General features: G+C 43.7%; 1 protein-coding gene across 1 annotated transcript in view; it reads left to right on the plus strand.

Annotated features, from left to right (window-relative positions):
• Positions 1-20,259, plus strand: part of LOC308311812 (mucin-2-like) — a 49,867-nt gene that overhangs the window by 4,349 nt on the left and 25,259 nt on the right. Inside the window, exons 2-27 of the mRNA XM_080758589.1 lie at positions 80-112; positions 2,254-2,647; positions 2,934-3,048; positions 4,791-5,010; positions 5,248-5,376; positions 5,880-5,997; positions 6,092-6,230; positions 7,149-7,253; positions 7,697-7,766; positions 7,872-8,009; positions 8,561-8,725; positions 9,528-9,622; positions 10,791-10,917; positions 11,157-11,412; positions 12,338-12,387; positions 12,791-12,891; positions 13,004-13,155; positions 13,434-13,572; positions 13,955-14,059; positions 14,153-14,332; positions 14,883-15,122; positions 15,853-16,009; positions 16,448-16,576; positions 17,911-18,061; positions 18,203-18,246; positions 19,531-19,734. Coding sequence (XP_080614715.1) covers positions 80-112; positions 2,254-2,647; positions 2,934-3,048; positions 4,791-5,010; positions 5,248-5,376; positions 5,880-5,997; positions 6,092-6,230; positions 7,149-7,253; positions 7,697-7,766; positions 7,872-8,009; positions 8,561-8,725; positions 9,528-9,622; positions 10,791-10,917; positions 11,157-11,412; positions 12,338-12,387; positions 12,791-12,891; positions 13,004-13,155; positions 13,434-13,572; positions 13,955-14,059; positions 14,153-14,332; positions 14,883-15,122; positions 15,853-16,009; positions 16,448-16,576; positions 17,911-18,061; positions 18,203-18,246; positions 19,531-19,734 — 3,756 coding nt within the window. The remainder of the gene's footprint in view (positions 1-79; positions 113-2,253; positions 2,648-2,933; positions 3,049-4,790; positions 5,011-5,247; positions 5,377-5,879; positions 5,998-6,091; positions 6,231-7,148; positions 7,254-7,696; positions 7,767-7,871; positions 8,010-8,560; positions 8,726-9,527; positions 9,623-10,790; positions 10,918-11,156; positions 11,413-12,337; positions 12,388-12,790; positions 12,892-13,003; positions 13,156-13,433; positions 13,573-13,954; positions 14,060-14,152; positions 14,333-14,882; positions 15,123-15,852; positions 16,010-16,447; positions 16,577-17,910; positions 18,062-18,202; positions 18,247-19,530; positions 19,735-20,259) is intronic.

The raw sequence follows: 20,259 nt of genomic DNA on the forward strand, positions 1-20,259 counted from the left end.
ATGCATTTAGATCAAATATGTGCAGCAACTGTAACTGACGATGACTAAATACTGGTTTTCTTGTGTCTTCTCTCCACAGTTACCGCTCAGTCTGTGACCAAACCCACAACAGGTAAAATGTTATTTCTTTCAGAAAAAACAATCTTGACAATACGTAAAGGACCACTTCAATCATTTTCAACCTAATAAAGTTTGAAATCCTGTTTGAAATGACTTAGGCCTCTTTTAGACGGTGACCATCTCCAGATAAAACGGCAAAGTCCTGTTGCGTTCAAATTTTTTATTAACCCTTTACACGAGAAACGCACACTTTATGAAAACGCTATAATGTCACTAGGTGGCGGTAACGGGCTGCCAAATAGACCAGTCACCCACGTACAAGAAGAAGAACCAGGTAGCCCCCCTTCACACAACGCTATCAGGGTTTTGCTTCCAGACCACGACAGGGTTGTGGCCGTCGCTCGAGGTGACAGACAGGCTGACAGGCAGCCCAGAGCATGCAGGCAGAGCGCGCCACGGGATGGCTATATATTTTATAATACATTAGGCTACATACACGCTGCTGCCTGCCACCTATCACAAGGAATTTCATTTACATCATGGTTTTACATTCACCATCGCTGATGAGCGGTGCTTGTTAGGAGGGAGGCTTGTTCATTGTAGGAACTAATAAACATGCGTTGTGAGCCATTAACGTGAGCCATGATGTCATAAGTTTTGCGGATTCGCCGTTTTGCCTGTAGATGGAGACTCGAGGAAACAGCGTTCTCAAACATTTCCACTCTGGGAGGTGGTTTCACGTTTTTGCGTTTTCACCTCCCCAAAACGCCGTTCTCGTCTAAAGGGACCCCAGGCAAACGATACTTTATTTTGCCGTTTCCTATGAACACCGTTCTCGTCTAAAGACCACCTTAGCCTGCCTACCGATGATGTCATTGGTGGGGACACCCTGATCACACCATGACCATGTGATAAAATAAAACACAATACATCTAATGAAATGTCTCTATTGAGACCAATCGAACCAGTTGTGAAAGAGTCCTGATGTTTGTTCCATTTGTGCAGAGCATAATATATGACTGGTATATCTAATGTTTACTGTTCTTATGTGGACTGATATATCTAATGTTTCCTGTTTTTTTTTTTGTGTTTTTTTTGGCTTTTGCCTTTATTTTATATTTTTATGGAGGGACAGACAGTAGAATGACAGGAAATGGGGAGGGAGATGGGGGGAAGACATGCAGTAAAGGCCATCGGGATCGGGAGTCGAACCCGCGGCACATGGCCCAGGCAATGTTTACTGTTATGTGGACTGGTATATCTCTTGTTCACTGTTCTTATACATGGACTGGTATATCTAATGTTCACTGTTCTTACATGGACTGATATATCTAATGTGAACGTGTTGAAAGTCCAGTGACTTTTGGATAACAATGAGCATTACTATCTACTATTCCATCCATCCATCCTATCCATTAATCTTACCCAGAATCGGGTCGTGGGGGTAACAGTTCAAAGTTCAAACAGAGATTTCCAGTCTTCCCTTTCCAGAGGAGATCATAATGATCTCCCCATTTGGTCCCATTGGGACATGCAGCGAGGAGGACCTCCCTAGGGAGATGCCCGAACCACTTGGCCGCTGGCTCTTTTTTGTTTTCTCTACTACTCCGAGTCTCTCACGCTGACTGAACCTCTCACCCCATCTCTATGGGAGATGCCGGGCCAGCCGTGTCCCGTCTGAGAACTAATTTCGTCCGCGTGTATCCGCAATCTTATTCTTTCGGTCAGGACCTATAGGCCTACATGTCATAGGTGAGATTAGGAACGAAGATTGCTCGGTATATCGAGAGCTTTGCATTCTGGCTCAGCTAGTGTGGACCAATTATAGCCTATGAAGATAGATTGGTTTATCATGTAAATGTTGTTTTCTCCAGTGGTGGAATGGACATTCACTTAAGTAAAAAATGTAGGTATTTGTACTTTACTTGAGTAAAGTACTCCAATTTCCATTACTCCACTACATCTCGGATACAAATATTGTACTTTTACTCCACTACATTTATTTGAAAATTTTAGTTACTAGTTACTTTGTAGATTTTTATTATTATTACAAAACATGCACTTACAGTACCACCTCAGCCCTATATACATTTCGGCCATTTGAAACTAGCCAATCTGTAGATCTGGTATTTTCAAAAGATTCTTTATACATTTTGACATTCTGCATAATGAGTACTGTGTCTCTCCACTCAGCGCCTGTGAAGCCCTCCGACAACGACCGCCAGTTCTGCAGCACGTGGGGGAACTACCACTTCAAGACCTTCGACGGAGACTTCTTCCAGCTGCCGTTCACGTGCAACTACATCCTGACCACCCACTGTAAGGCCAACTACGAGAGCTTCAACATTCAGATGCAGCGGCAGCAGAGGGGAGCTCTGGCCTACATCAGCAGGGTCTCCATGAAGCTGGACGGGACCCTGGTCCAACTGTCCAAGACTTCAACTCTCATAAACAACAAGCGGTATGAGGTCACAGTCATACCATGTAGAGGGCTGCAATGGGAACGGGAGCCCTCGGCGGCCGCGGGACCAAACGTAAATGTTGGCGGCGCGGGCGGTATTAAAATTCCTGCGGGCGAGCACGGGCGGTAAAAAAAAAAACAGCGGGCCACCGCGAATCCCGCATCCTCCCGCAATTAACCAGATACAGAGCTTATATAGCCTACAATTTAGCAAAATATAAATGTCTGATGAGAACGTATAATTTCCATGCGCTGGACAAGCACCGTGGAGTCAGACACAGACAAAAATTATGCTATTTTATCATGATCAGTAGTGAGGACCAATTATATGAAGATAGGTTGAAAAGTGGTGCCATGGTCCTTTACGTTACCAATTGTTCATTTGTTATTAACAAGGACATTTCTCCTCTAGGGTCTCCATACCATTCAGTCAATTCGGTGTTGCTATTGAGAGGGTTGGATCCTATGTGAAGATCAGAGCTAACCTGGGTCTGGTTGTCTTCTGGAATGAAGATGACACACTCTGGGTACGTTTGATTATGATGATGTTACATTTTAACATTGTAATGATACATGATGCTGTGTCGTTACTTGCTTTTGAGGGGCCCCTAAATGTCTAGCTTTTTTTTTTTTTACGAAATTGTTTTGGCCTTTTTTGCATTTATTGATAGGGTACAGTAATTAAACAGGAAAGTGGGAGAGATGGTGAGTGAGTGATGAGGCAAAGGCCGTCGGGCACGCCGTCCGGCTGGCTTTGAAGCCTAGGTGCCCAGATGGTTGAGCCAACCGTCCAGACCTAATATGTCTAGCTTTTGATGTGTGTCCACACAAACCTTGTCCTACACAAACATTAAATTCCCGTCATCGTGTCCATTGTCCAAGCAAATAGACATAGTGTCTATTTTACGTCATGATGATGAAGAGGTGGTGGTATTCAGTCTATGTTCTATTCAAAACAATATTCTTTTCTTTAAAGATTGAAATAGACAACAAATACAAGAACCAGACGTGTGGACTTTGTGGCGACTTCAACGGAGTTCAGCTCTACGACGAGTTCATAGAAAATGGTGAATAAATACATGGAACACTGTATGAACAACAAACTGTAAATACCCAAGTATACATGTATCTACAGTAAACTCTCAGTTATTAGTATTACCTTATTTTTCTTTCAGTGTAAGTGCAAATGTTATCGACTGTGTATTAAGTTACGTTTCTTTCCCGTCAGGAATAAGTATAAATGTTATGGACTACGGGGAAAGTTGGAAACTAAACGGTCCGACTGAGTCCTGTGAGCAGGTCTCCCCTCAGACTGAAACTACTTGTAATGATAAGGTCAAGGTAGGAACGACCTTTAATTATTAACTACCGTATACGTGTAGTGATACCGTAACTTATAAGGTAGGAATGTGCCTTTAATTAACAACATGTAGTTGTAAGTTAAGAACATCCCAAACCCCTTGTGTGTGTGTGTGTGTGTGTGTGTGTGTGTGTGTGTGTGTGTGTGTGTGTGTGTGTGTGTGTGTGTGTGTGTGTGTGTGTGTGTGTGCGCAACTGCGACTGTGTGCGGCTGTGCGTGCGGGCGCAGCTAATATAATTAAGGGCTACTTAGATACAGTAATATACAGTAAATGAGTCACTCTATAACGATGAGTCCAGAATAACAGTATAATTTACAGTAGGTTCCTTTTTTATTAATCCAAAACCCAATGCAAAAGGGCGTTAGGAGCTCAGGGGGTAGAGCAGGTCGTCCAAAGATCCGTGGGTCCGCGGTTCGAATCCCGGCTCCTCCTGCATGTCCACATGTCCTTGGGCAAGACACTGAACCCTGAACTCTGACCAGGGACGTGCAGTGAGTGTTAAAGAGGCAGTGGCTGAAATCCCGTAAGAGGGCACTTTTAGACACAAATAGCGAAAATGGCAGATCTACAAACTCACAATGCGTCTCGCTGCAACGCTTTGAGAGCTTGTAGATCTGCTATTTTCGTGGCGCAACCCAGCAATCTTTATCTCCTGGAGATGTGGTGTGCGACATGGATTTTCGAAACACGCAAAATGCTGCATTCGAGTTCAAGAGACTTCGGGTGAAAAAAATTGCTTGCCTTCCGGCATGGCATGCATGGAAAGAGTAGCATTTGCATTTCTTTCACCATAGTAAATGCTGCATTCGTGGTCTGGAAAGGGCAGTTGTTTTACAGACGGGTAAAAGGGCAGGGGCTGAAGCCCCCTTTGATGTGTATGTGTGCACGTCCCTGCCTCTGACCTCCAGGCAGAAGCAGAAGCAGTGTGTCAGCATCTCCTGTCCGGACCGGCCTTCCTCAGCTGTACAGACCTGCTGGACCGTGAGGCCTTCCTCACATCCTGCAAGCAGGACGTGTGCCAGTGTAACCGCAACAACAGCTGCCTGTGTCCCACCATATCGGAGTACTCTCGCCAGTGTAGCCACGCCGGTGGAACGCCGCAGCGCTGGAAGACGGAGCAACTGTGTGGTACGAACTGCTTCAACTGCTCGCGTACAATTTACAGTTTAAGGCATTTATCTGGACGATCTGTATCCAGAGCAATACAATGCAGAGAGACAGTGCAGCTGCCTTAATCCTAATCTAGGATTGCAGATAGCAGCCTAGCCATTTTAATTTAAGCATCATAATATCAAAAGTCAAGGCTATAGGTCACGCTACACAGGCACGTTATATAATACTTTTTGGTTTTGTTTTGTTAAATAGCAATAAAGAAATGTCCTTTCAACATGGAGTACCAGGAGTGTGCCAGTCCCTGCACCGACACGTGCAGCAACCACGAGAGAACCCAGCTCTGTAGCGACCACTGCACTGACGGATGCTTCTGTCCAAAAGGTACAAATCTCAGGACTCCGATTATACAGCTAGCAGGTCTGTGGACCCACTGAAACATCGTCCATTCATTTTCCCCATAGAGATTTACAAAAATAAATTATTTTAAGCCTATAGAATCCAGCCATCCGGGATCCTGGTGAATCATGACCATAACACCTTTGATTCTGTGAGAGAAAATCAAAATAAAAACGATACGATATACATTTAATAAATACCCTTTGTATAGCGGTTTTCATTGTTCTTTCTTCAGAGAATCAAAGGTGTTATGGCCATGATTAACCAGGATCCTGGATGGCTTAAAATAATTCATGTAAATATTTCTGTGAATGTCTATGGGAAAAATGAATGGCCGATTTTTCAGTGGGTCCAGAAAACCACGCCCACTGCTATGCTCTATTGATTCGGACAGGTAGTTCCAACCGAGCTGCAGTATGTCAGTCTAACGGACAGGTAGTTCCAACCGAGCTACAGTATGTCAGTCTAACCTCTTCTAATTTCCCAAGGAACCGTCTTCGATGACATCATGCAGTCTGGGTGCGTTCCCGTCGATAAGTGCTCCTGCTTACATAGTGGCAAGCCATACAAGCCCGGGGAAACGTACACAAAGGCATGCAGGAAATGGTAACCATTTACTGATGTCCCAAATTAAGTGCATTCTGTCGTGAATGATGTTTGTGAATGAGCGGTGGTTTTAACTGAACTGTGTTGCTGTCAGCACCTGTCAGCACGGTGGCTGGAAGTGTGTGAACATGGACTGTCCCTCTACCTGCTCCCTGGTTGGAGGTTCTCACGTCAGCACCTACGATGACAACCAGTACACCTTCCATGGAGACTGTTCCTACATTCTGTCCAAGGTGAGGAGGTCAAATGTGACAGGATTTGACTGAGGGGCTGGCACAGGCACATATATATATATATCATTATTATTATTATTTTTTTTATAGCCAGCAATGAGTAAAACACTCCCAAAATATATAGTCTCTGTGACACATCTAGGCCTAGGAGCCACAATCTGCATTCAAAGATGTTCCTAGAAGCTTTGTCATTGATCAGAAAAAAACCCGGTCGAAATGACTAACCAATCAGGAAGTAGACAGGCAAATCGACCAATGACAGGCAAATTACCCATTGCTGGCTGTCTGAATACCTTTTTTTATTTTTAAAAGGTCATTAAAGTTTGACATATTATTGCTTATAGCAGCTTTAAGTAGGATTCATTAATTCAAGAGGGAAAAAAGGACATTGAAGTAATTTAGAATAGGTTGCGCTTGATTGATTGATTGATTGATTGATTGATTGATTGAAAACTTTATTTCAGGGGAATCCATTGAGACCAAGGTCTCTTTTTCAATAGTGCCCTGTGTAAAAAAAGGAACACAACAATGATTTTACATAAATGACAAAGGCAAGGTACATAAGAATTTATAGTAGGCCTACAAAAAAACGTAAAACCAAATATTACGAAAAGCGCTAAGCCTTCTTCCAGTATGAGGTCAGTTACAAATCTTTTAAAAATACCAAATGAAACAAGGACATTTAACTTCTTGACAATCATCATTCAGGGTGTATTCTGGGTGTATTCTGGTGGACAGCACACTTTAGTTTTTTGTCCAGTTCAGACCGCAAGCTATAATTTGGTAAATAATACACCTTTGCGAAGCTTCACTGTCAAAACATACCTGTAATGGAATCCTTCTGACTTGGCTAACATTTTGTTTTATGCAGTTCTGTAGTTAAAGCATTTCTATGTCCATGTCTTAACTTGTTTCCAGGAATTGAATGGGACTTTATCAGTTCATGGTGACATGTACAGGTGTGGAAACACCCAATTTGAGACCTGCCTGGAAGCAGTTACTGTCATATTACCAGGGGATACGGTAAGACCCTCCAGACCTATCTATAGCTTTAGTCATATTTTACTATTTTAGTCACCTGAAATGTATAATGCTAGTCTAGTTTTATTCAACTAAATCTACAGTTGAATTAGTCAAAAATGCATTTGATGGGGTTGTAATGGATGATTGTACACTTTGTTGCATGCTGAAAATAGCCGTAGATCTGTTATTTTCAGAGCGCAACCACCGACCAAACATAAAATTAACTCTTCTCCACTAGTCCCTGCCTTACATTTTAGTCTAGTTTTTATTTGTTGACGAAATTGTCAGTAGATTTAGCCATAGTTTTATTCATCATGGTTTAGTTTTATTTAGTTTTCGTCAGTGAAAAAAGGTAGTTGTTTTTCATCATAGTTTTAGTCGACATAATCAATGTGAATGCATACATTATATGAGTACAGTGATACATGTTGTTCAACTTGCAGACAATTCGAGTGGAAGACTCCGGAAATGTCTTTTACAACAAACTGAGCTCTCAAGTACCGCTGGCACTGAGTGAGCATCCTTTTCTTTACCTTTTTCTTCAAAAAGACGACACCGGTTTGAGTTGCTCGTTAAAACAGATCACTGATTGCAAATGTGTTGGTATTGTTTTTACAGAGGACATAACCATCTTCAGACCCTCATCATTCTACATGGTCGTACACACCGCCTATGGACTACACGTCACCATACAGTTGACACCCACAATGCAGGTCTACATCACCGCTGCTACGTTGCTGAAAGGCAAACTCCGCGGTATGAATCCATGCAACCATAATAGATGGATAGCTTATAGATGGAGTGCTGTGATTGTTGTACTTTTTCTGTTTTGTATGTGATTATGGAGTTAATATTACTCCAAAAGACTATTTAAATATATCTTCCCTGTGTATTTTGGGTTTCTTCCTGAAAGCCTTGAGTAAAAAGGCCCAATCGAAATGCACGGTATTGTGACATCACATTCACAATATTAACCCCTCCCCCTTTACCATACGTTGACATACAACAATATTAACCCCTCCCCCTTTATCATACGTTGACATACAACAATATTAACCCCTCCCCCTTTACCATACGTTGACATACAACAATAGCTTCAGTTCAGGTGGACCACCCACCTGAAAACCAGGCATACTTTAATGAACTTGTGGGTGTGGCCACATAAAAACATACTTTTAACACTTTCTGTACACTTTTTTTGAAAACAATTCTTTCTCCCAGTATAATCATGATGAATGATCATGTTTTATGGGGTTGATATAGCGTTGATATGTTTGATTATTTATTTTTGTGTCGTATACTTCCAGGCCTGTGTGGAGATTATAACGACGTGGAGGCTGATGACTTTAAAACCAGCTGTGGGCTGATCGAGGGGCAGGCCGTAGCGTTCGCCAATTCATGGAGGTCCAAATCGAGCTGCGAAGACGTGGCCATGTCATTCGGGACACCGTGTAGCTCAAATGTTGAAAAAGGTAGATGACAATGGCGAGCAGTGGTGTCAAAAGTACTCGCATGTTTTACTTAAGTAAAAGTATCAATGTGGAATTACTACTGTTACAAGTAAAAGTCCATAACACCTACAAGCGACACCTACAAGCGACAGGTGCGTAGGAGAAGGGCAACCAAGTGCCTGACGTCATGAAAAAGAAGTAACTCCCGCACACTACTGTCTTTAAATGCAGTGAAAAAGTTTGATATTGAACCAGCAACGTTTCGGCCTATACGGCCTTCATCAGGCTATCTTTTAAGCTACAAAGATAGTAAAGTATAATTAATTAAGTAGAGTAGTTTATAAAAAAATAAAAAAGTCAAAAAGTACATCAAAATGTACCAAAAGTAAAAGTACTCATTTTGCAGAATGCGTCACATCACGACACTTGCAGATCTGCTATTTCTAAATGGCCAAAATGTATAGGGCTGAAGTGGTTACTGTATCTTTTGTAATAATAATAAAAATCTACAAAGTAACTAGTAACTAAAGATTTCATATAGTTGTAGTGGAGTAAAAGTGCAATATTTTGTTCTTGAGATGTAGTGGAGTAGAACTAGTAAAAGTACGGACATTTGGAAATACCTCAAAATTGTACTTAACTTACTTAAGTAATTGTACTTACTTCCACCACTGACGGCGACTTTGTTCCAAATGTTACCATTGGACGATCTAGTCTTTAATATCACAATAACTGTTGTTGTTGTGTGTGTGTGTGTGTGTGTGTGTGTGTGTGTGTGTGTGTGTGTGTGTGTGTGTGTGTGTGTGTGTGTTTGTTTTAACAGAGAAATATGCCAAGCATTGGTGCACTATGCTGTCAGACCCAACGGGGAAGTTTGCAAACTGCCATTCTACGATCAGCCCAGAAGTCCACGTTGACGTAAGATCTAAGATCTGGGTTATCATCATCGTGTACTGTGTACTGTGTACTGTGTACGAGATGGGTTGTGAGTCAGGACAGTTTAGGGCCTGCAGTACCATGCAGGACCACCAGAGGTATTTGCGTAAATTTAGTAATATCTGAATGAGAGACAAGGCTGCACAAACACACAGTGAAGAAGCAGAGTACATAAAAAGGGGCAAGCAGGCCCAACATCCACACAGTCGCACCGCTGGAAGGTCCCGCGTTCGATTCCCGTTAGGGACGCTGTGGGCACTGCATGGGGGCGAGTTCTCTCCTCCATGTCATCAGTGCCCACCAGTGGGGCTGGCGAAAGGGCCTTTCTGTGTAGAGTTTGCATGTTCTCCCCCCCCCCCACACAAACATGCAGCCATCCTGGTCTCTATACTGCCTGATTGAGGGGAAAGGAACTGGTTCCTTCCACACGCTATATGTCCTACCGCGGAAACTCCCCCATGTCAGGTGATGAGAAGCGGCCTGCTCACTCCTCAATGCATGAGCTCAGTTCGGGGCTCTCCCCAGGTTGGCAGAGGGAGAGAAGCGTCCAGGAATACAGCTTAGGCTATTGGCACAGGGTGAAGAAAAAAAAGGGTTAAAAAAATCCAGTGTTTTCCCTGAACACGTTCAATGAACGATCGTTCACAAACTTGTTCATATTTTGGGTGAACTGAACATACTGTGTTTCTGCTTGATGAACGTTATTGTCTCCACCAGGCCGAAGGCATGGAGAGAGAGTATGTTTTTCACTCCGTCCGTCAGTGTGTCTGTCCTTGTGTCCGTCCATCTGTGGACAGCTAATCTCCGGCACCGTTGGCTTGATTGCAGCCATACTAGCACACACACTCCCTGAATGCCACAGCTGAACCTCTGCCCCAAGGTTTTCACATTGGCCTCTAAAGCATAATATAATAAACCCAAATCCCGACACCAGGGGTTGTGGATTCCCTCTAAGGCTAGCGGTTAAATGATTGGCTTTAGCTTCCCTTCCCACGCAGGGGACCCAGGATTGGAATCCCATAATCGTGTTTGGTTTGGAGTACAATACATGCTGCAGCAAAACTAAACACTGAAATATATATATTTTTAATATCCATTTCTGCTGAGAAGTTGTGTACCATGTTGCGTGTGTGTGTGTTCTTCTCCATAGAATTGCATCTCTGACGCCTGTTCCTGTAAAGACAGTGAAGGCTGCATGTGTGCCGTGGTTTCCTCTTACGTGCATGCCTGCGCCGCAGCAGGCGTCGCATTACCCGGATGGAGAGACGCCATGTGCAGTAAGTCCCCAGGGTCAGCGACCTACGTGGCCGGTTAAGACTGAGGTTAAGGTCAGCGACTTACGTGGCCGGTTAAGACTGAGGTTAAGGTCAGCGACTTACGTGGCCGGTTAAGACTGAGGTTAAGGTCAGCGACTTACGTGGCCGGTTAAGACTGAAGTTAGGGGTTGGGATTGTGTTAGTAATCGGTCGGACTAACGGGAGGTCGGAAAAACAATGACATGTGGTTTCTATAACAGAGAAGTACGCGGTGGACTGCCCCGCCACCATGGTCTACAGCTACGCCGCCACCAGCTGTGGTCGCTCGTGCCGCGCTCTCAGCCAGCCGGACCCCACCTGCCTGATCAAGAGCACCCCGGTGGACGGCTGCGGCTGCGCAGACGGGACCTACCTCGACCACAAGGGCCAGTGTGTGGGCGCCTCGCGCTGCCCCTGCTACGAGGGGGAACACATGATTGGTGCCGGACACACCCTGAGGCTCCGCGGAAGTGACTGGTGAGCATTTGAAACGTCGACATGCATCCGATTCAATTCAACTCTGATTTAGGGCTTACATTGGGCTTACATGTACACAGACACACACACACACACACACACACACACACACATACGTGTGTGTGTGTGTGTGTGTGTGTGTGTGTGTGTGTGTGTGTGTGTGTGTGTATGTATGTACCGGTATGTATGTATGCATTTATGTATTTACAGGATCCTGGAACGCTTGAATCTAGGCTTAAAATAATTGATATAAATGTTTCTTTAATCTCAATGGGAGAAAGCATGGCCTACTTTTGAGTGGAACCACAAACTGGCCGCAACTGCTATGCCATATAGAGCGTCGCAGTCCCGCCCGCTTTCAGAACGACGAGGCCACCAGGAAATAATTCCTCACTCATTTTTCCCATAGACGTTTCAAAATGTATTTATTTAAAGACCTTTGAAGCCTCGGACAAAGCCAACTCGGCAGGTGCGACAACTCATGACAATAAACTTTTTTTTTTAGAAAGACGAAAAACAACAAAAAAGTGTTGTACCCTGCCCTTTTTTCGTCTTTCTAATTATCTGTTCGGCCCCCCAAAAAGTGTTCATTGTCATGAGTTGTCACCTGCCGAGTTGGCTTTTTTCGAGGCTTCAAAGGTCGTTAAATAAATACTTTTTGAAACTATGGGGAAAATGAATGGGGAATTATTTCCTGGTGACCTCGACTGCGACGCTCTATATATCAATGATATAAGCTGTAAAGAGGACCAGTCCTAAACTTGAACCCTGAGGGACACCTCAAGGCTCTTAACTCTACAACAAAAAAAAGCATTCCAATAAGCAGTCAAACTAGTTTAGTTGTGCTCCAATTCCTTGTTCTTAGTAAAACAAATGGAGAGAAATTAATGTTTGTCTTTGCCTCTCTCCTTCCTGTGCATTCTAGTGTCTGCAAACACGGAAAGTTAAAATGTACCGGAAAGCCAAAGTATCTGAGTGAGTATCCAACACTCTTTGAATGATTTATACCACAAAATAAATGGTGAATGAATGGCAAATGGTGCGTTAATGTAGCTACCTCCTTGGCTAAGATTGCATATTCTTCTAGTTCACAGTTCATTGTCATGAAAGGGGGCGGGACTGCGACGCTCTATACTATATGCCAGTATGCAACCATGACTTTATCATGCATATTGTAATACTGTATGCCTACAGCAACCATGACTTTATCATGCATATTGTAATACTGTATGCCTACAGCAACCATGACTTTATCATGCATGTATATTGTATACTGTATGCCTACAGCAACCATGACTTTATCATGCATGTATATTGTATACTGTATGCCTACAGCAACCATGACTTTAACATACATGTGTACTGTATGCCTATATAGCATGCACAGCACCCATGACTTTCTTCAACTGCTCCAGTGCACTGCCAGGCACAAAGGGATCCGAGTGCCAACAAAGCTGCCAGGATCCAGACGTAGATTGTGTGAGTAGATTATTTGTTTTTTATGGGAACCAACGTGTCCTAACGAGCGTCCAATCCCATGTTAAGCACGTTGTTGTTGTTGTTGTTGTTGTTGTTGTTGTTGTGTCTGCAGGTGAGTGAGAGGTGTGTGTCAGGGTGTGTGTGTCCTGAAGGCCTGCTGTCGGACGGCCGCGGAGGCTGCGTCAAGGAGCAGCAATGTCCCTGTTCACACAGCGGACAGTCCTACCAGCCTGGGCAGTCCGTCAAGGTGGACTGTAACACCTGGTAATGATAACCTCTAACCGCATGCACGCACCTAGGCACACACACACACACACACACACACACACACACACCCATACACAGTACACACACACACACACACACACACACACACACACGGATGAACAGAAAGGTTTATTATTACACGTAGTGTAAATAGTGATTAAATAGATCTTACGAATAAAACAATGACCTACGACGTGTCATGGTCACAGCACCAGGATAAAACAATGACTAATTGAACAGAATGACCTCAGATGTACAATGTGTCATCGTCACAGCACGTGCACAGGAAGGAAGTGGAAGTGCACCAACAACCAGTGTGACGGGACCTGCAGTATGTACGGACGAGGACATTTCGCCTCCTTTGATGACAAGAGGTTCACCTTTCACGGTGACTGTGAACACCTGGTCGCTCAGGTACCGTACAGGAAGGGGTTACGTTCAGTCACCGTCTGTGATGATTGTTTGTCACATTTTTCAGGACTACTGTCTAACAGAAGGCTTGTCTTATAGGACTACTGTCTAACTACGCGTGTCTAACTACTTTTTTTTTAAGCCTGGGGAAACAAGCCAGGAAAAGTGGCATAGGAGCGGGAGTGAGCCTTGTATTTTGCTAAACAATAACAGGGCAGAGGGGCGTCGCTCCAAATTTGGTGACGTCCGTGTTCTCCGCTGTGTTGTACCGGGGAGGGGCGTGGGCAAGCGCACAGATCGGTGAACCAATAGAATCCACCGGCTGTTTTCGCCTGCAAATTTTAATCCGCCCCGCTACTGTCTAAACAGAAACCTTGTCTTACAGGACTACTGTGGGAGCTCTAAGGGTTCCTTCAAGGTCATGGCTGAGAACATTCCATGTGGACCTTCTGGACAAGTCTGCTCCACTGTGATCAAGCTCATCTTAGAGGTACAACAACATGCTTACGTGTACTAAAGACGACACAGTCACACTTCAACAAACTATGGTGTGTAAGGTGGACAAGCTTCGTTTCTTTTTCAGGACTATGAACTTCAACTGCGAGACGAAAAAGTCCAAGTTACCAAAGCAAGCAAAGGAGATGTCGTCCCCTATCGGGTCTACAGCATCGGTTTGTATCTGGTGGTTGAGACCAGGATTGGACTTATCCTCATATGGGACAAGAAGAACAGCCTCGCGATCAAACTCAGCTACAAGTACAAGGTGAGTGAATTGAGCCTTCTTTCTGTTTATGGGTCATGCTTTGACTTTCCATTTAGCGGGTGCATGTGTTTGGTCCGACGTACTAACAGTCCGACAGGCATTAGTCTAACACCCTACCCCAAACACTAAACCCTAACCACACAGGGAAGCCACGGGTGAGGCTTAACCGGCCAGGCATGTGTCGGGCTGTTGCATGTCAGACACTTAGTACATCGGAAAAAAGTATGCGCCCGTTCAGCGGCATCTACAGTCATCTCAATTAGGGCCATCACTACCGTGACGCAGACCCAGAGTCATTTGGGGCCGATGGCTGCACACCCGTGCCGTCTGTAAAATAAATGTATAGAGATGCAATGACAGTTGAGTTGACCAAAGTTTGACGGAGCCCAGTGGTGGCTGCTGCTAGCACACTCGTGCCCCGTGGAGGAAGTCAGGAAAGGCGAGGGTTCCCTGTGGGCTCCCCCGACCTCGCAGGCCTATTTGTTTGTTATAAACATTGTGTTTGTCATAATGTTCCCATGATTCCATTTGCCGATACTGCGCCCCACAGGGAAAACCATGTGGCCTGTGCGGGAACTACGACGGAAACGCCAGGAACGACTTCACCACCAGAAGCAAAGAGGTCGTGGTTGACGCGTATGTGTTCGGAAACAGCTGGAAGGCGTCTCCCGGCTGCCCCGACGCCAAGCCGGGGAAGAACCCGTGCACGGCGTACTCCCACAGGCAGGCGTGGTCCATCAAACACTGCAGCGTCATCAACAGCCGTGTGTTCGCTGCCTGCCATCCCAAGGTACCAACAACCACCCGCTATTAAACACTGTGTTCGCTGCCTGCCATCCCAAGGTACCAACAACCACCCGCACTGTGTTCGCTGTCAGCCAGCAACGTACCAATTTGGGCAGATAATTCTGATTTAGTTTTTTGAATACAATTCCATTTAGTTTTGGTCATGTTTTTGTCATCTGAATGTTTGGGTTCAACTCTAGTTTTAGTCGACTAAATATCATGTGATTTTAGCCGATGAACGGTCAAGCTACACCGAGCGTGTAAAACGCACATACTGTACGCACTAACGCACACACGCACTTTTAATTAGATCCAGTACTATGTTATTTCTGAGTATGCGGGACTCGCGTATCTGCGTCTTACGCACACACACGCTTGGTGTATATACAGTAGCTCGGCCGTAAGGGTACTGTACCGTAGACCTACAAGCTGTGAGCTTGTAGATCGGCTCGGCTCAGGTTTTAGTCAAATAGCTTAGTTTTATTTAGTTTTCATCCGTAAAAAAGCTAGTCGCCAAACATTTTTCGTCATGGTTTTAGTCTACGAAATCAACACTGCCAAGAACCACCCACAACAAAACAGTAAAAACACCAAACACCAAATGTTATGAACCAACTTTAAAAAGCAAGCCAAGTCATGGTGTGTAGTTGATGAGAATTAGTCAAATTGCCTGTTGTACTCTTTCAGAAATACAGTGGCGTATGTCACGGTCAAACATTTTCCTGTGTCAAAAGGTGGACCCCAAAAGGTTTTACGACGCCTGTGTCAGGGACTCGTGTGCGTGTAACACCGGGGGGGATTGTGAGTGCTTCTGCACGGCGGTAGCGGCGTACGCAGCTGCCTGCAACGAGGCCGGAGCCTGTGTGAGATGGAGGACGCCCAAGATATGCCGTGAGTCTCCAGCTGATTTTCTTTTTTACTATGGCATATTATTAGGAGTCTCAAATGGTTTTTTTTTTTGCAAGGACCGCCATAACTCTGAGAATCTCTCAGAGTTCCAGACCTGTTATGGTCATTCAGGACTAGCTCTTTATGTGTTTCTGGTAATATTATTGTCTCAATTTGTATGTCTGTGGCAAGAAATATATAATTCTGACGAAAATGTCAGCATGGCGATGAACCTATACATATGTTGCTTTACTTCACCCACAAAAAAGATTTGTTTTCTATCATTTATTTTTGTTGTTGTCTGAGCCAATGATCAAATATTTTAAATTAATATCAGACCAATGTTAACAAGAGCAATACCATATTTAAGCCCATCTCTTTGAACTGCGTTCCAAGTATCCATCATCTCATCCATTGTTTGTTTTCCCCCTTCACACGTAGCTCTGTTCTGTGACTACTACAACCCGTCTGGTGGATGTGACTGGCATTACCAGCCTTGTGGGAAACCATGCATGAAGACGTGTAGGAACCCTTCAGGAATATGCTCCAAACTGATCCCAGCTCTGGAGGGTATGATAGAATCATCTATATACTGTAGTAGTGTTGTGCTCCAAACTGATCCCAGCTCTGGAGGGTATGATAGAATCATCTATATACTGTAGTAGTGTTGTGCTCCAAACTGATCCCAGCTCTGGAGGGTATGATAGAATCATCTATATACTGTAGTAGTGTTGTGCTCCAAACTGATCCCAGCCCTGGAGGGTATATGATAGAATCATCTATATACTGTAGTAGTGTTGTGTTCCAAACTGATCCCAGCTCTGGAGGGTATATGATAGAATCATCTATATACTGTAGTAGTGTTGTGCTCCAAACTGATCCCAGCTCTGGAGGGTATGATAGAATCATCTATATACTGTAGTAGTGTTGTGTTCCAAACTGATCCCAGCTCTGGAGGGTATATGATAGAATCATCTATATACTGTAGTAGTGTTGTGTTCCAAACTGATCCCAGCTCTGGAGGGTATGATAGAATCATCTATATACTGTAGTAGTGTTGTGCTCCAAACTGATCCCAGCTCTGGAGGGTATGATAGAATCATCTATATACTGTAGTAGTGTTGTGTTCCAAACTGATCCCAGCTCTGGAGGGTATGATAGAATCATCTATATACTGTAGTAGTGTTGTGTTCCAAACTGATCCCAGCTCTGGAGGGTATGATAGAATCATCTATATACTGTAGTAGTGTTGTGTTCCAAACTGATCCCAGCTCTGGAGGGTATGATAGAATCATCTATATACTGTAGTAGTGTTGTGTTCCAAACTGATCCCAGCTCTGGAGGGTATGATAGAATCATCTATATACTGTAGTAGTGTTGTGTTCCAAACTGATCCCAGCTCTGGAGGGTATGATAGAATCATCTATATACTGTAGTAGTGTTGTGTTGTACTTCTGCGCAGTGGTGGAAAGTAACTTTCCAAGTACTTTTATTTAAGTACTGTACTTAAGTACAATTTTGAGGTATTTGTACTTTACTTGAGTATTTCCAATTTTCAATACTTTTACTTCTACTCCACTACATCCAGCCCAAATTTGTACGTTTACTCCACTACAATAATACATATACAACAACATACATTAATTAATTACTTAAACCCTATACTTTTCGGCCATTTGAAAATAGCGTCAAGTACATTTTCAATTCCGTACTTTTACTAAATTCCAGTAGCCTATTGGTACTTTTACTTAAGTAAAACAATTGAGTACTTTTTCCACCACTGCGTCTGCGCCTCTAGCTGTTCTGTGGTCTGACTGGAATGAACCTTGTGTTTGAAAGGCTGCTATCCAACATGTCCTCTAGCTGTTCTGTGGTCTGACTGGAATGAACCTTGTGTTTGAAAGGCTGCTATCCAACATGTCCTCCCCAACGAGCTTACTTGGACGAAAGCAGCATGAACTGTGTTGTGGAGAAGCAGTGTGGATGTTATGATGGAGAAGGAAAGCTTTACAGGGAAGGAGAACCCATGCCCTCAGAGAAGAACTGCTACCCATGGTACTGTATTACTATTCTTAACTCGTTGGAACTCGAAAAAACTTGTTAAAATGTTAGATTCATTTTATAAAATGACAAGACCACTTTTGATATTTGATGCCAAACAACTAAATGTCTTTGCTTTTTTTGGGCTTGTTTCAGTCGTTGCTCATCAACAAAGCGCAATTGCTACTACGATATCAACGGTGAGTAATAATCATAATATATAATACTAATTTGGTACGCATTCCTATTTGGGGTATTTTTGTCACAGCATATGTAAACAACACTTAAGTATTGTTCTATCTGTACCCGGGATACACAGATAGACACTAGGTGGTGCGAGAGGACTTGCCATTTTTCCCTCTGGATAGCAATGTGCCCTTTTGAAAATTGTTTTTTTGTAGCCTAAAGTTTGGTAATTACATTTTTGTTTTATACAGTGTACAGTATGTGGCCCACATCAGTCAATTCTGGATGAAAAGCTTCCAATATATTATTTATGCCCCAAAATCGATAAATCTCACACTATTGATACTTTATGTGCGATCTACGATTACACTCGGGGGTCCCGAGACATTGCCAAAGCATTTCCGGGGGTCCCCTACATTTGTGACTTTGTCTTGCATCGCTCCGGACATGTAACCGTTTCTGACGAGAGCTAAGGGGTATGAGCAAATGTTGCTGACCACTGTGCTCACAACAACAGCCCCCACCTCACTGATAACCCTAATACTACTGACCACTGTGCTCACAACAACAGCCCCCACCTCACTGATAACCCTAATACTACTGACCACTGTGCTCACAACAACAGCCCCCACCTCACTGATAACCCTAATACTACTGACCACTGTGCTCACAACAATAGCCCCCACCTCACTGATAACCCTAATACTACTGACCACTGTGCTCACAACAACAGCCCCCACCTCACTGATAACCCGGAAATGAAACGGAGGAGTGTAGAGTGATAGTGGATGGCTGGCACAGGTTGGGTGTGCTTATGCTACCTACCACCTAGTGGGCATCCAAAGAATTAAGGTAACTGGCTTTTTGCATTTTTTTCACTTGAGCGCCTGCCCCTAAATGTCTGTGCACGCCACTGCCGAGATATGACTGAGGATGTCATTTTGTCCCCAACCTTCATTGTGACCTTAACCTTTGGCCTCTGCAACACTTATATCATGTCTTTGGGGGAAGTGCAGCAGATCGTGATTAGTGATAGTGATTAAATCGCAATTTGAATCGTGATTCAAACAGCAGAGTTTGCAACCCTGTCACTGTGCGAGTGTGCGTCCAGCACACGCACACACACACACACACACACACACACACACACACACACACACACACACACACACACACACACACACACACACTCAAGTACAGTAGCAAATGTATACTTATATTATATTATTATTATTAATATTATAGTTACGTTGCACCACTGCATTTCTTACTAGAATGTACACTTGTTTCTGTTCTAGCTTGTCAGTGCACGTACCAAGGAAAACTATACGATTATGGAGAAACCATCTACAACACCCACGATGGAGATGGAAGCTGCATCAAGGCTGTTTGCAAAGACAACGGAACCATCTCCAGGGTCATTTGGCCTTGCACTACAACCACAGGCCCGATTACAACCACAATCCCCCAAACCACAACACCCTTTGTGTTTTCTACAACCGGTAGGTGACTTAAAATGTATGTCGTTATGTCATATATAATAGATTTTCACTTCTTTCACTTCTCAATGTTCTTCTCAATGTTCCTTTTTGAGTACTTTGATGACTTAGGGCTGTATTTTGCGTGTCTTAAGTACCAGGTCTTATTACTTAACTTAAGACCTGGAGGCGTGACCAATGCCATTTGGCTATTCTGAGTGGCCAAAGAGCATTGACCACGCCTTCAGGTCTTAAATTAAGTAATAAGACTGGTACTTAAGACACGCAAAATACAGCCCATAGTCTCTTCGTCCTAGCCTGTGTCATTTAGAATGTGATTGTCAGATCTGACAAGGAATGTGGGATATCACAATATTAACACATTAACTGACTGAACTACAGCCAAAGATATTACGGCTTGTTTTTGTTCTGATGACGCTTTCTCCGGTTGGCCTCTGATCTCCAAGCCATATATTAACACGCAGGTTGCGGAAGAGCGCCCTCTATCATAAACCCCTGAAAACACAGATGAGTTAAATAATTACTGCA

The sequence above is a fragment of the Protomyctophum bolini genome (genome assembly GCF_963924005.1).
Source record: "Protomyctophum bolini genome assembly, chromosome: 24".
NCBI classification, from domain to species: Eukaryota; Metazoa; Chordata; class Actinopteri; order Myctophiformes; family Myctophidae; genus Protomyctophum; species Protomyctophum bolini.